The following is a 10,891-nucleotide window of genomic DNA, read 5'->3' on the forward strand; positions in this document are numbered from 1 at the left end:
GAAAAAAACTGACACCAAGCAAGCTCACTCCGATTATTTTATTCAAACATTATACAAGGTTAATTGAGACTGGGAAAGGTTCTAGCTACCAGTTATTGTGCTCTTGCTGCATGTGAATCAGATAACCCACACAATCTCAATCTCTTCTGACTAGGGCTAGCCACAATCAAACGTAAGTACTCCAGGCGTGCCAAAATGTCGTAGGACCAAGGTTAATGCAGCTGCAAGCTCTCATGTAGCAACAAGTGCAGATTCTCTAGAGAGACAACATTTTTCTCAAGGTTAAAGTCATCTCAAAACATTTCTCAGCCTCTACTAATTAACCCAAACATAGCAAAGGGCTGCTGAAACATTTCACTCAAAGCCAGACTCAAAGGTTTTACTATGCATTTCATTTAAAGCCAGAAATAAAGACTTGACTATAAATATCACTACATTGTATATATAAGACAATGCCAGAAAGAAACTTGTGATTTTGTATAAAACATTAGAAAAAAAAAACTTCAAAAGAAAAGCCACAAGTAAAAAGATCATGTAAATGAAAGACAGCCCTCACATTTGTCTCAAATGCCATCTTGTAGTCCCATTGCATATTAGAGTTCTTTTGAGAAGCAACCAATGAGATGAACATATGGATAGCATAATGCACATTAAAGAAGCTATTATGTCATTTTATATTAAAATAGCAGTTACAACCTAATAACATTTGAGAGGTTTAGAATTGGTTAGAGTAACAGTTTTTCATGACCATCTATTAATCTAATTTAGTATGTATGATTAGTAAATTTTCATTTACACATATGTATGCATGCTACAAATAGAAATGTGATATTTATAAAACATTCTAATAATCATGGGTAACACATGAATGTGTCCTCTTTTTTCTATCATAGAATTCCTCTTGTGTCACGACATTGACAGCTTGCTGTTTTTTAATTTGTATTTTAACTCAATGGTCTTTACTCAGAGGGGGGAAATGTTGCAGATGCAGCAATTCTTACAAAAATCGTCAGAGTACCACCTCATGTCATCAGCTTTCAATTCAAATCAGAAAACTTGATCCTCAATAATTGAAGAGAAAATAAATGGAAAGACAGTAAAGATCTCTTGGGATCATAGTACTCCTTCCAACATATTAGGTGGGGAAATTAAAACAAAGATAGAGGACTTGATTTAAGATACCTAAACTAGTTTCTGAGGTGTCCTATGTATACTGAATCTTCATCTTAAAAACTTAACAGATAATCTGAGTGAAATTCTTCTGCTATAGATTGACATTACATTGCTAACATCGGTCCAATTTTAGTTATGGTACATTCTAGCCAGGAAACCATGTTACACATTGCAATACACAAGTGAAGAAAAGTAAAGCATATTTACACCAAACATATTTGTCCAATAGCATTTCTTTTGAAGCAGGATGATGTTATTCTTCAAGAAGCAGGAGGCCTCTATGTAGTGTTGCATATTTGTAAAATAAGACACATTGGAGTTTTCTTTTTTCTTTCTTAGTAATAACTCTACAATACCATTGGACCAAAGCTTAGAACACAAAGCAATGAAGATGCCTGGAACTAAACACAGGCTGCCAGAATCAGAGTAATACTCATGTTAAAACACAATAATAACTTTGTGGGTTAGGCAGTATTTCACAAATGAAAATAACATACATATGACCTTCAACAAAGTGAAAGATATAGTACAAACGGTCACCTCTAACAAATGTTTCTAAGTATTAGGAACAGAAATAACTTCAATATTCCTTTTGTAATGAGGAAAAGGGAGGAAATTCATCTGAACATTTGCATGCTAAGAATTTCTGAGGGAGAAATTCTTGTAGCCATCCTCTCTCTCATACAATAATCCATAGTTCAGGATATAGCATATACTAAGACATAGAGTACATTATATAACTAGTGGCAACAAAATATTTAAGAATTGTTCAGACACATCAGAATCTAATGTGATATATATAGATATTTGCTCTCACAACACTTATATACAATTTAAAGGTTAATATCTAATGTTTATATAATCACTGGGATGAACTTACTGACTAGCTGAGCTTGATATCTCAAGCTCTAACATTGTGTTCATTGTTTGCATTATAACATATCCCAACAATATCATTTATCATTGGAGATCTGGTATCCCAAAATCACCTATATCATCAAGCCAGGAAAAGGAACAACTCTATTTTGATTGCTCTGGAAAACCTTCATAGCATTATTTTGTAAAAATTGTTTACAATTAAAAAGTATAACATGCGGCTGTGAAATGTTGTCATGGAAACCATGAGAGTAGAGAAAAGAGAAATTTGAGGATTTGGTGAATATGTTTTATTTTTAAAATACAATGGTTCCCTTAACAAAGTCAAGAATGACATATGGTGAACTATGTGTGATAATTTTCTAAGCTTACAAATAGATTTATGCAGCATATTATCAACTCCTAATTCAGTACATTCCAAGTGAGCCTGATTCTACTCCAGCTCAGAATTCCCAAAGTGATCAGAAGCCAACATGCTAGACAGACACTGCAAACAAAGAATATTGGCTTACTTTTTTCCTCTGACTGTAATAAAATATCCTGACTGAAACAATTTAAGGGAAAAAAGTCTTATTTTGGAAATCAATTTCAGATGGATGCTGTTGTGGGAAATATTAAAATGAAATGGCAAGTTTCCATGCTACACTCAGCTACTCTATGCCCCAGCCATCTCTCCGGCCAGTTCTTATCTCATGGAGACTCTCTGACTCAGAGTTCCAAAGTCTCTCTACCCAGCTCACTAAGTTCCTACTGGTGGATCATTACCATGCCAGCCCCATGTACACATCAGGCAAACCCACACTTTGCCACTGTACCTTTCTTGAACCCAGATGAGTCGCCACATGAAGGAAAACACAACACAAACTTAGTTCAGAAACCATGGTAACTCAATCGCTGGGTGCAACAACTAAAATCCTAATCTTGTAAGCTTTATTAAATCTAAATTTCCCAGTGGCAAATCCTGGTGGATCTGCCATTGAATAGAGGAGACACTTGTAGCAACATCTTGTCCTCACACTACCCCATGCAAAAGGACCCTCTCTCTCTCCTGCTTTCTCTCTTCCCCTAACCAACCTGGAAGTCCCTCTTACTTGCCCAGTGATTGGCTCCCTTATTTACTAGGGAATGGCTCACAAGAAGTCACCTGAGTACATCACTCATTCCTCGAGTGGAATTACCATCAAAATGCAAGCAAGACCAAGGCTATCATACAGTCTGTCAGAGAGAACATGGTAGCAGTTGGGTGCTAATAATAACCCATCCTCAGGGAACAGAGAGTGAACAAGAAATGGGACTAGGCTATGAAACCTCAAGGCTAACCTAGTGACCTATTTCCTCAAGGAAACTTTCACATCCTAAAGGTTCCATAATCTTCCCAAACAGAGCCAAATACTATTGACCACGTGTGCAAACATATGAGCCTGTGAGTGATATTTCATAGTCAAGCCACAAGGAATTACTTGTAATTTAATTTAGGCTCCTAGACAATAATGTTTTTTGTCAGAGGATAGATATTTACAAAAATAAAAATAAAAATCACCCAGTTTAAAAAAATAGAGAAGACACTAGATTCAAAAGACACTTATTCTATTTTAATTAAAATATTGTTTCTCCCTTCCCTATTTTCTCTCTAGTATCTTCCACACCATCTCCCTCCCATAACCCCCCCCCTTAATACCTCTCATGTTGAAGGCCTTTTTTATTTAAAAACATCTATATGTTTCAACAATTTATATATAACCTGTTGAGTCCATTTAGTGTTCCTTGTGACTGAACACTTGGTATTAAATAACCAATAAGGGGGCTCCTCCCTGAGGAAGACTAATTCCCAGCAGTCATTGGTTGCCAAAAGTCCTTTGTTTAGGCCTGGGGGCCAAAGAGATTTACCCCTCCCACATTAGCTTGTCTATTAGTGTTGCCGTTGTTTAAGTTCCATTAAGAAAGCCATATTGTTCTGAGACCATAGGTATGCAGGGCCGTGAAAGACAGCCTGTTTTAGTTGAATGAGGCTTGGTCCAGAGACCCAGTAGGAAACTCTACAAGGGACAGAACAGTGAGCCACATTCCAAGAGACAGGTGCCTGACATCACAGAGACCTGAACTCCATAACTATGTGTCTATAACCCATGCAGACAATGTCCCAAGCTTCTGGCATTCTGGCTAGACTCCACCCCCACAATTATCTGACTGTAGCCAGGTTTGTTCCCACCCCACTCCCCTCAGTTACCTAGCAGCAGCAAGGTAGCCCAGCTCACTATAAAAGGCACTGCTTGGTGCCTCCTCACTCTCTTTAAGCTCTCACCTTTCTTACTCTCATCTCTAGCCCTCCTTCTCTTTCTCCCTTCCCCTCTCTTTCCACATGGCCTCTCTCTTTCTTTCCACCTCCTCTCTTTCTATCTGCCTTTCCACAATAAAGCTCTAAGGCCATAGACTGTCTCTGCTCATCAAGGCCCACCATACTTGAATGATGGGATAGGCTTTCCCCTAAAGAGCCTCATCTAACCTCCGCTGGAAGGCCTTCCTGCTCTCCAGCCATGGTGAGAGCAAAACTTGTGAGTACAAAGATGAGTATTTAGAATGAAGTTAGGAAATAGACTGGTCTAGTAGAACAACAGAAATAGAATCTCCATTAAAATCTATGATCTCTGTAGCTCTTGATAGTTGGCTATGCTTCTACCATCAGTATCAGGCATTATTTTTAAATGTTGAAAGATCCAAGTCCAATTAGAAAGCTGTTAGATACCACCCAGATATCAGTGTGACTATTGCACCTTTAGGAATAGCTTATTATGCTGGTCATTGTTGTGGTCCATAAATTTCATGGCTTAGTAGGGCTTTTGATGGCATTTTTTTCTTCAATAATTTGCACAGTGCTTTCTGGTACTATGAAAACTTCCTTAGGAGGCTTTCAGATTAAGTCAAACTCAAATCTTCCAAATCATGTGACCAAAGTCTGTGTCAATTTCTGTGTTCAAAGTTCATGTTGAGGTCAAAAATAGAGACTTACCATCTACTTCTAAAACACAACCAGAAGCAACAGCTACAGCCTGAATTGATTAGGAACAGGGTTTCTCTTGGACTTCCCTGACCAACAACTTGGAAAAAGGTACCTCATGCCTATTCCTGGGGGTTTTGTTCATTGCTGATAAGATTTGGAATTTTATTCCTCTTTTCAGCATGGAGACCCTATAAAGCTGCTGTTGTGTGATACAAGCATTTTCATAATTTAAGCATTTTTAATCTAAAATATATTTTGCTGTAACATATAAACATCACAAAAACTCACTTTGCATACCACATAATTATTACTTTCTTGTGCACCTATGCATTCACAGTGGCACCCACCCCTACTTTAGCCTGCTAGTTTACTCTGTGATGCAGCGGAGATTTTGCATCTAATACTGGAACCTAAGCTGGAAGGCTAGTATCTACTTTATGTGGTCTTCCTAAGGCATTAGCCAAAATACAAAGTACAAAACATGACCATCAAGCAAATGCATTTAAAGCCTCAATTTACATCATATTTTCCTAGCATCTCCTTAACCAAAGTAAGTTGGAGCTAAACCCCACAAAGATACAAAGTCAGCTATAATCTTTCCACTGATGTTGGGATTAAAATGGGTATCAATATAACAACATTTATAACACAATCAGCCACTTTTTTTCAGGTATATCTTTATCTTCCCTCATGCAAAATATCCTCATACCATGCTGTGAAACAACAGCATCAGAAACAAGAATGTATGGCTTCATCATTAATATGGTATGAACAAAATTTTGCTCAATTGAGTGAATTATTAACTAAAAAAACTGTTTTTTTCCTTCCTGAAATCCTTTGATGTGTAGTTGTGTGACTTGGATAGAAAACATACAGTAAATATTCCCACTGTTAAAGGAGAGAAGCATAAAGTACCCACCAGCTTCTGGTCTGTGGTAATTTTAGAATCCAGCGATGCAAATATGTTAAGTCCTTGGTTGTTAGCCATTCCTGCTCCAAGATGTGTTAGAGATAACACTCAATATTGTATTACAAAGACTGCACATAAAAAGTTAAAGTATTTTTGATAAAAAAGAAACAATGAAAATGAAAATGTGGCTAGCAACACTCCTGAGCCAACAGAGCTTTTGTCTTTTATCCCTGAGGTAGTTGGTGACTCATATCCCACTGGGTTTAGCTCAACTTTCCAATCTGCAAGACTTGACTAATTCATGCAAAAAGGAAGAGAATGATTCAGGAAATATGATTACTTGTCAGGATAAGAACCTTTTGTGTCTGAGTTACCTAATTCAGGATGATATTTTCTAGTCTCATCTATTTCTCTGGATAACTCAGGATACCCTTTATAGCTGAGTAGTATTCCCTTGTTTAAATGAAACATTTTTCTGTGTCCATTATTCTGCTGTGGAACATCTAGGTTGTTTCCAGCTTCTGGCTCCAGATTGATTTCCAGAGTGGTTGTACCAGTTTGCAATCCCACCAGCAGTGGAGGAGTGTTCCTCTTTCTCCACATCCTCTCCAACATGTGTTGTCACCTGAGATTTTGATCTTAGTCATTCTGATTGGTGTAAGGTGGAATCTCAGGGTCATTTTGATTTGCATTTCTTTGATCACTAAGGATTTTGAACATTTCTTTAGGTTCTTCTCAGCCATTTGAGATTCCTCAGTTGTGAATTCTCAGTTTAGTTTTATACCCCATTTTTTATTGGGTTGTTTGGGTTTTTTGGTGATTAACTTCTTGAGTTCTTTATACATTTTGGATATTAACCCTCTATCAGATATGGAGATTTTTTCGCAATCTATAGGTTGCAAATTTGTCTTATTGACTATGTCCTTTGCCTTACAGAAGCTTTCTCACTAATAAGTGGATATTAGCCAAAATTAAAAAATAAAATAAAGTCCACAAAACTGAAAAAGGTCAACAATTAAAGTGCCCAAGTAAGGACACCTCAGTCTCACTTGGGAGAGAGAAGAAAGCAATCACAAGTGGGGAAGGAGGGAACTGGGAAGGAAAGTGGACAGGGAGGGGAGTGGGGGAAGGAGAAAACCTGATCTGATGTTGGGTGAAGGAAAAGGACTGAAGCTCTGAGGGCCAGCAGAAAGAATAGAAACAGGCAACCTCAGGAAATAGGAGTTTGGGGGGGCCACCAGAATGTATCAGAGACCTGCGAGGTAAGAGACCCTCAGGAATCAAAGGGAGGGACCTTAGATGAAATGCCTGACAGTAGGGAGAGGGAACTTATAGAGCCCACCTCCAGCAGGAAGACAGGACATCCAGTGAGGGATGGGGTTGCCATCCCACAGTCACAACTCTAAACCATAATTGTTCCTGTCTGAAAAAATTACAGGGATGGAAATGGAGAAGAGCCTGAGGAAAAGAAGGTCCAGTGACAGGCACAAAGTAGGATCCAAATCAAGGGGAGGTCCCAAAGCCTGACACTATTACTAAGGCTATAGAGCACTCACAAAAAGGGACCTAGCATGACTGCCCCTCAAAAGACCCAACAAGCAGCTGAGTCAGTCAGATGCAGATATTTGCACCCAACCAAGGGACAGAAGCAGCTGACCTCTGTTGTTGAATTAGGAAAGGCTGAAAGGGGCTGAGGAGAAGGGTGACCCTGTAGGACCAGCAGTCTCAATTAACCTGGACCCTGGAGATTTCTCAAACACTGGACCACTAACCAGGCAGCATACACCAACTCATATGAGGCCCCCAATAAGCATACAGTAGAGTATTGCTAGGTCTGTGTTCATTCAGAGATGCTGCACCTAACCCTCAAGAGACTGGAGGCCTCGGGGAGTTTAGAAGTCAAGTGGGGTAGGGGGTGGGAGCATCCACATGGAGACTGGGAGGGTGGGGAGGAGGTCTGAAATGTGAAGCAGTCGGAGGGTAGATGGGGGGGGAGAACAAAATGAGAAATGGAGTGTAAAAAATTAATTAATGGAATATATAAAAGAAAAAAAAAGAATAACTACCGTTGATTAAAAAACAAATCATGAGGACCAATGTAATGTATATCTTGCACTGAGGCTAGCTGGAAGGGGACCAACACTAAATTATAGCTCTATATTTTTTCATGAAAGTAAAATGAGCCTTCTTGAGATAACATGACCAGAGCAACTTATAAAAGAATTGGGTGATTATGGTTTCAAAGTTAGAGGATAAATGAGCATAGTTTCAAGAACCATGGCAGCAGGCACTCATTACATGTCTTATGTACTTGCAAGCCTCCAAACATACCTGGCATAGGTTACATATTCTCAAAGGGGTCAAAGGTAGGCTTTGTGAGGTCTCAGTCACTCCTTAGCTGTCACTGGGTAGGCAGAACTTTGTTGACCAATCAAAGCTGAGGGTGTGGTCCACCATTGTTCTGACAGGTAGGTAAGGAGGATGCTTAGAGCTCTGGGGCCAGTTGGAGGAAGAGTCCCAGTATGGCACGTGTGGCCAAGAGAGCGCCTGAGCCTACTACTGCTGGAGCAGCAGCAAGATCCAAGCAGAGGAAGTGTACAGCTTCCTGTAGTCGAAGGTGCAAGTACTCCAACAAGGGTCGAAGGTGCAAGTACTCCAGCAAGAACCAACCTGCTTCGCGTCGCAAAAGCTGTGCTGAGATAACGAAAAAGGGGAAGAAAGGGTTTCAACAGGCATCGAAAGTAAAGAAAGCCATCAAAGTAAGAATTCTTAAAGAATCTAGTCGAAATGCTCTAGCATTAGTCATCCATGAGCAAGTGAATGAGAATGTCAACTTGACACCACCAGAAGTTCTACAGTGCCCTGAAAACTCCCCAGTTCCTAATGAAGACCTGGCCAGTTCCTAGGCTCCAAATGGGTCCAAAGACCTAAGAAACATCAGTGAATGGGTCTAGGAGCTGAGCCTTCCGTTATGATATCACTGGCAAAATTGACCACATGACAGTTGTAAGATGGTGACAATAAAATCAATCATAATGTGAAAAAAAAGTGAGCCTTTTAAATGAAAAATGCTTTTCTATTTGGCCTTCATTTTGATTAGGAAAGAATAGATTTGGTGTAGTGTACAAGTAGAAAGAAAATTAAATCAAAACATAGATTTTTTTAACCACAGTGTTTTGTTTTTTCCTTTTTTTATTAGATATTTTCTTTACTTACATTTCAAATGTTATCCCCTTTCTTAGTTTCCTCTACGAAAATCCCCTATACCCTTCCCCCTCCCCCTGCTCCCCAACCCACCCACTCCTGATTCCTGGCCCTACCATTCCCCTATACTGGGGCCTAGAATCTTTGCAAGACCAAGGGCCTCTCCTCCCACCCTAGGCCATCCTCTGCTAGAGACACAAGTCCTACCATGTGTAAAAGTGAGCCTTCTTAAACAAGAATGTTCTTTGAAAGCTTGTGCTGCACAGTCGTTTTGGTTTAAATATAGTGGTTGTTTTTGTCCTCTTAGAAAGTAAAGTACACTGTAATAGACTATGGCCATAGTTCTTGACAAGGGTCTCCATTCATTGTTCTCTACACATTTTGATTAGCCATCCCCTAATTTCCTTTCTCAGCCATTATTATATTTGACTAGCAGGCACTTGAAAAACTTTTCTCAGTGGTTTAATAGTTGCATGGTTTTGGTTTCTGGTTTTTATGTAGAATAACTATGGGTACTTTTAAGGAAAGGCTTCTGTATTAAACTTTCCTTGATTTTTCTAGAATTTCCAGATATTTCCTCCAAATTGAAGCATATTCTCTTAGAAGAGATACTGAAAAAATCCAGGAAGCTAGGAAAACTTACAACATTGTGTGTAGTGTTTTCCTCATTTATAAGAAAAAATATCCCAAAGATGGAATTTAAAAGAAATAGCATCTGATTTTTGATCACACAGCTAAGTGGTAAAACCTACCTCCAGGCAGGGAAGCGGCTCACTTTCTCATTTTGCTTTGTTCCAGGACTCAAGTCCAAAAAGGGCAATCTATTCTTAGAGTGAGTCCTTCTACCTCATTATTCTGATCAAGACAATCCTTTGTTGCCATGTCTAGAGCTTTGTCTCTTTGATGATTCTAGAGTCTGTACCATTGAAAGTCAATATTAAACATCACACTCAGAAAGTAAATGGAGTTTAGAGGCATGGAGGCCCTTTCTGTAGGCTGTGTAGTAGAAAACAGTTTCTAGAGAAAGGAAGAATTTGGGTTGGAGCTGTCTGCAAGTTGTGTAGGTAACTATAGTGATACAAATATCCCTACCCTTGCTAGAGTGGGCTTCACAGAGTGGTGTAGCTGCCTTTGAGGCACCCATGTACCTCTAAGTAACTCCTTATCCATGCTTCTGTAAGTAATGCCAATACACTCATTAATCACAAAGGAAATTAAGGTGGAAACTTTATTGATCAATCAAGAACACATATGGCACAAGAATCTTAGCATATGAACATGCAGATTCCCAATCCAAGCATCAGAACCACTTCCCTATACCACCCTGAGATTAGCGTCATAGAACAAATTATTTTAATTGTAAAATGTGAATATATATTATGCATATAATACACACACGCATGGCTTCTACAATGTGTCTTCTCAAAAGCCTATTCTTTTCTCTTTCCCAGAGGTTAGCTTTTCCTAAATTTAATAAGTATATGCATTCCACATTTATTCTATTATATCCGTTTTCTTCTCTACTGTCACCACTGGGTCCAATAATACTTGCAAAATGAGAAACTTATAGAGGAAATTTCATTCTGTTCTCTCCCTTCTCTGTTAAATAGTCTTTCTTTTTTTTTTCTTTTTTTTTATCATTATTTTCTTTATTTACATTTCAAATGCTATCCCGAAAGTTTCCCATACCCCTCCCCCCACCTCTGTTCCCCTACCCACCCACTCCCACT

General features: G+C 38.9%; 1 protein-coding gene across 1 annotated transcript; it reads left to right on the plus strand.

The window, feature by feature from the left end:
* The first annotated feature begins 8,479 nt into the window (after positions 1-8,479).
* LOC110321063 lies at positions 8,480-8,998 on the plus strand. The gene has a single exon (XM_021197160.1). It carries the CDS (start codon positions 8,480-8,482, stop codon positions 8,861-8,863), a length of 384 nt encoding a protein of 127 aa, XP_021052819.1. The 3' UTR covers positions 8,864-8,998.
* Positions 8,999-10,891: the final 1,893 nt, after the last annotated feature.

Source organism: Mus pahari, chromosome 4 (assembly GCF_900095145.1).
Source record: "Mus pahari chromosome 4, PAHARI_EIJ_v1.1, whole genome shotgun sequence".
NCBI classification, from domain to species: domain Eukaryota; kingdom Metazoa; phylum Chordata; class Mammalia; order Rodentia; family Muridae; genus Mus; species Mus pahari.

Bases quoted from the DNA above. Each gene is read 5' to 3' on its own strand.
- LOC110321063 (XM_021197160.1), top strand. From the start codon at position 8,480: ATGGCACGTGTGGCCAAGAGAGCGCCTGAGCCTACTACTGCTGGAGCA.